General features: G+C 48.4%; 1 protein-coding gene across 1 annotated transcript in view; it reads left to right on the top strand.

Moving 5' to 3' along the window:
• The first annotated feature begins 1,792 nt into the window (after positions 1-1,792).
• The window catches only part of LOC138770982 (monocarboxylate transporter 13-like), a 74,542-nt gene continuing 70,923 nt past the window's right edge, over positions 1,793-5,411 (top strand). The window contains exon 1 of the mRNA XM_069950364.1: positions 1,793-2,264. Within this exon, the coding sequence (XP_069806465.1) occupies positions 2,120-2,264 (145 nt within the window). The 5' untranslated portion in view covers positions 1,793-2,119. The remainder of the gene's footprint in view (positions 2,265-5,411) is intronic.

Genomic DNA, 5,411 nt, shown 5'->3' on the forward strand with positions numbered 1-5,411 from the left:
CCATGTATCTTTCTTCTCCTATGTATCTTCCTCCTCCTCCAATTATTTTTGTCTCCTCCTTCTATGTATCTGTCTCCTCCTCCTCCCATGTATCTTTCTTCTCCTATGTATCTTCCTCCTCCTCCAATTATTTTTGCCTCCTCCTCCCATGTATCTTTCTTCTCCTATGTATCTTCCTCCTCCTCCAATTATTTTTGTCTCCTCCTCCTCCCATGTATCTTTCTTCTCCTATGTATCTTCCTCCTCCTCCAATTATTTTTGCCTCCTCCTCCCATGTATCTTTCTTCTCCTATGTATCTTCCTCCTTCTCCAATTATTTTTGCCTCCTCCTTCTATTTATCTGTTTCCTCCTCCTTCTATGTATCTGTCTCCTCTTCCTCCTCCTCCTCCTATGTATCTTTCTTCTCCTATGTATCTTCCTCCTCCTCCAATTAGTTTTGTCTCCTCCTTCTATGTATCTGTCTCCTCCTCCTCCTATGTATCTTTCTTCTCCTATGTATCTTCCTCCTTCTCCAATTATTTTTGCCTCCTCCTTCTATGTATCTGTCTCCTCCTCCTATGTATCTTTCTTCTCCTATGTATCTTCCTCCTCCTCCTCCAATTATTTTTGTCTCCTCCTTCTATGTATCTGTCTCCTCCTCCTCCTCCTATGTATCTTTCTTCTCCTATGTATCTTCCTCCTCCTCCAATTATTTTTGTCTCCTCCTTCTATGTATCTGTCTCCTCTTCCTCCCATGTATCTTCCTTCTCCTCCGATTATTTTTGTCTCCTCCTCCCATGTATCTTTCTTCTCCTATGTATCTTCCTCCTTCTCCAATTATTTTTGCCTCCTCCTTCTATGTACCTGTATCCTCCTCCTCCTCCCATGTATCTTTCTTCTCCTATGTATCTTCCTCCTCCTCCAATTATTTTTGTCTCCTTTCTATGTATCTGTCTCCTCTTCCTCCTTTCCCTCCCACGTATCTTCCTCCTCCTCCAATTATTTTTGTCTCCTCCTCCTCCTCCCATGTATCTTTCTTCTCCTATGTATCTTTCCCCTCCTTTAATTATTTTTGTCTCCTCCTTCTATGTATCTGTCTCCTCTTCCTCCTTTCCCTCCCATGTATCTTCCTCCTCCTCCTCCAATTATTTTTGTCTCCTCCTTCTATGTATCTGTCTCCTCTTCCTCCTTTCCCTCCCATGTATCTTCCTCCTCCTCCTCCAATTATTTTTGTCTCCTCCTTCTATGTATCTGTCTCCTCTTCCTCCTTTCCCTCCCATGTATCTTCCTCCTCCTCCGATTATTTTTGTCTCCTCCTCCTCCTCCCATGTATCTTTCTTCTCCTATGTATCTTCCTCCTTCTCCAATTATTTTTGTCTCCTCCTTCTATGTATCTGTCTCCTCTTCCTCCTCCTCCGATTATTTTTGTCTCCTCCTCCCATGTATCTTTCTTCTCCTATGTATCTTCCTCCTTCTCCAATTATTTTTGTCTCCTCCTCCTCCTTCCATGTATCTTTCTTCTCCTATGTATCTTCCTCCTCCTTTAATTATTTTTGTCTCCTCCTTCTATGTATCTGTCTCCTCTTCCTCCTTTCCCTCCCATGTATCTTCCTCCTCCTCCGATTATTTTTGTCTCCTCCTCCTCCTCCCATGTATCTTTCTTCTCCTATGTATCTTCCTCCTTCTCCAATAATTTTTGCCTCCTCTTCCTTCTCTGTATTTGTCTCCTCTTCCTCCTGTGTATCTGTCATGAGGTTAATTGTAATGGCTCCTATTGGTTTAGCCTGGGCCCTGGTGGCCTTGTTATAGAGGATGTAAGGCCTTGTGGACGTATCCATGGTAACCTGATATTATTTGCAGTGCGCCAACTCCTACCACGTTGCTGTATATAAAATGGAGGACGTTCATCACTTGCTCCACTTTATTAGTTTTTGGCAGCCTGTCCAGTGGGTAGTGTGCGGTTTCCGAATGTTGTGCCCGTCCCCCACCACCGACATCGCTCAGGAAGTAAAACTAGTGACCGAGGCGTAAATGCCACCAGGAGCTGGAAATATAACAAACGGAGCAAATGGCGCCCAGATATAATGTCATGAGCACATCTGAACCTCCCGTACGGACAAGAGGAATCCGGAAGACAAGATGTCGTATCACAGGTCAAAGGTTGGCTTGTGGCTTAGCGGCAGGGTTAACCATTCACCTGCCAGTGCCCAGACCTTCTGGAGGTGGCTGCACGGCTCTTATCGCACACAATGGCGGATTAGCAGTCCCATCATCAGCACATTGAGTGAGTAGACAAGACCCCGTACATCCATCCTGGCACTGCCACCGCTCCCAGTCTGCCCCCCGCCTCCTTAGCACAGGTAAAGAAGTCATTGGGCCTCCATCCTCTCAGAGCTGGATCGCTGTCTGTATACTGATCACCTGATTGTGTCTGTGTCAGGATTGTATTTATACATAGCAGCCAATGAGAGGAGAAGCAGGAGCCTAAACCAATGATGAGGCAGGAGGTGTGGCCCAGACTACCTACAATCCCTGCTAATCTGTAGTCACCGGTCACAGCTCTAATGGCACCCAGGTAAGGAGCAGCCGAGATCTGAGTAACATATAGTGAGGCCGAAAGAAAACACGTAGATCCAGATCAGCTGGGTAGCCTCCAGTGTGATCAGTGTATGTGTGTATCTGCTGGGATCAGTGTGTATGTGTGTGTCTCCTGGGATCAGTGTGTGTGTTATAGGATCCATCTGGGGGTGTCTACTGTGATCAATGGATGTGTCTCCTGGGATCAGTGTATGTGTGTGTGTCTCCTGGGATCAGTGTGTGTGTGTGTGTGTGTCTCCTGGGATCAGTGTGTGTGTGTGTGTCTCCTGGGATCTGTGTGTGTGTGTGTGTGTGTGTCTGCTGGGATCAGTGTGTGTGTGTGTGTGTGTGTCTCCTAAGATCAGTGTGTGTGTGTGTGTCTCCTGGGATCAGTGTGTGTGTGTGTGTCTCCTGGGATCTGTGTGTGTGTGTCTCCTGGGATCAGTGTATGTGCGTCTGTCTCCTGGGATCAGTGTGTGTATGTGTGTGTCTCCTGGGATCAGTGTGTGTGTGTGTCTCCTGGGATCAGTGTATGTGCGTCTGTCTCCTGGGATCAGTGTGTGTGTGTGTATCTCCTGGGATCAGTGTGTGTGTGTGTGTGTGTGTATCTCCTGGGATCAGTGTGTGTGTGTGTGTGTGTGTGTGTGTGTGTGTCTCCTGGGATCAGTGTGTGTATGTGTGTATCTCCTGGGATCAGTGTGTGTGTGTGTGTCTCCTGGGATCAGTGTGTGTGTGTGTGTATCTCCTGGGATCAGTGTGTGTGTGTGTGTGTGTGTGTGTGTGTCTCCTGGGATCAGTGTGTGTATGTGTGTATCTCCTGGGATCAGTGTGTGTGTGTGTGTCTCCTGGGATCAGTGTGTGTGTGTGTGTCTCCTGGGATCAGTGTGTGTGTGTGTGTCTCCTGGGATCAGTGTGTGTGTGTGTGTCTCCTGGGATCAGTGTGTGTGTGTATCTGCTGGGATCAGTGTGTGTGTGTCTCCTGGGATCTGTGTGTGTGTGTCTCCTGGGATCAGTGTGTGTGTGTGTGTGTGTGTCTCCTGGGATCAGTGTGTGTGTGTGTGTGTGTGTGTGTCTCCTGGGATCAGTGTGTGTGTGTGTCTCCTGGGATCAGTGTGTGTGTGTGTGTGTGTGTGTCTCCTGGGATCAGTGTGTGTGTGTGTCTCCTGGGATCAGTGTGTGTGTGTTGTGTGTGTGTGTGTGTGTGTGTCTGTCTCCTGGGATCAGTGTGTGTGTGTGTGTGTGTGTGTGTGTGTGTGTGTCTGTCTCCTGGGATCAGTGTATGTGTGTGTTTCCTGGGATCAGTGTGTGTGTGTGTCTCCTGGGATGTGTGTGTGTGTCTCTCCTGGGATCAGTGTATGTGTCTCCTGGGATCAGTGTGTGTGTGTGTGTGTGTGTATGTGTGTCTCCTGGGATGACTGTGTGTGTGTGTGTCTCCTGGGATCAGTGTGTTTGTGTGTGTGTGTGTGTGTCTCATGGGATCAGTGTGTATGTGTGTGTCTCCTGGAATCAGTGTGTGTGTGTGTGTGTGTGTGTGTCTCCTGGGATCAGTGTGTGTGTGTGTGTGTGTCTCCTGGGATCAGTGTGTGTGTGTGTGTGTGTGTGTGTGTGGTGTGTCTCCTGGGATCAATGTATGTGTGTGTGTCTCCTGGGATCAGTGTGTGTGTGTCTCCCGGGATCAGTGTGTGTGTGTCTCTTGTGATCAGTGTGTTTGTGCCTTATGGGATCAGTGTGTGTGTGTGTCTCCTAGGATGAGTGTATGTGTGTGTGTCTCATGGGATCAGTGTGTGTGTGTGTGTGTGTGTGTGTGTCTGTCTGTCTCCTGGGATCAGTGTGTGTGTGTGTGTGTGTGTGTGTGTATCTCCTGGGATCAGTGTATGTGTGTGTGTGTCTGTCTGTCTCCTGGGATCAGTGTGTGTGTGTGTGTGTGTGTGTGTCTCCTGGAATCAGTGTGTTTGTGTCTCCTGGAATCAGTGTGTGTGTGTCTCCTAGGATCAGTGTGTGTGTGTGTGTCTGTCTCATGGGATCAGTGTGTGTGTGTGTGTGTGTGTGTGTGTGTGTCTCCTGGGATCAGTGTATGTGTATGTCTCCTGGGATCAGTGTGTGTGTGTGTGTCTGTCTGCCTCCTGGGATCAGTGTGTGTGTGTGTGTGTGTCTCCTGGGATGAGTGTGTGTGTCTGTCTGTCTCCTGGGATCTGTGTGTATGTTTGTGTGTGTGTCTGTCTCCTGGGATCTGTATGTGTGTGTCTGTCTGTCTCCTGGGATCAGTGTGTGTGTGTGTCTGTCTCCTGGGATCAGTGTGTGTGTGTGTGTGTGTGTCTGTCTCCTGGGATCAGTGTGTGTGTGTGTGTGTGTGTGTGTGTGTGTGTCTGTCTCCTGGGATCAGTGTGTGTGTGTGTGTGTGTGTGTGTGTGTCTGTCTCCTGGGATCAGTGTATGTGTGTGTCTCCTGGGATCAGTGTGTGTGTGTGTGTCTCCTGGGATGTGTGTGTGTGTCTCTCCTGGGATCAGTGTATGTGTCTCCTGGGATCAGTGTGTGTGTGTGTGTGTATGTGTGTCTCCTGGGATGACTGTGTGTGTGTGTGTGTCTCCTGGGATCAGTGTATGTGTGTGTCTCCTGGGATCAGTGTGTTTGTGTGTGTGTGTGTGTGTGTGTGTGTCTCATGGGATCAGTGTGTATGTGTGTGTCTCCTGGAATCAGTGTGTGTGTGTGTGTGTCTCCTGGGATCAGTGTGTGTGTGTGTGTGTCTCCTGGGATCAGTGTGTGTGTGTGTGTGTGTGTGTGTGTCTCCTGGGATCAGTGTGTGTGTGTGTGTCTCCTGGGATCAGTGTGTGTGTGATTGCATCAGTGTGTGTGT

This window comes from Dendropsophus ebraccatus, chromosome 1, assembly GCF_027789765.1.
Source record: "Dendropsophus ebraccatus isolate aDenEbr1 chromosome 1, aDenEbr1.pat, whole genome shotgun sequence".
Classification (NCBI taxonomy): Eukaryota; Metazoa; Chordata; class Amphibia; order Anura; family Hylidae; genus Dendropsophus; species Dendropsophus ebraccatus.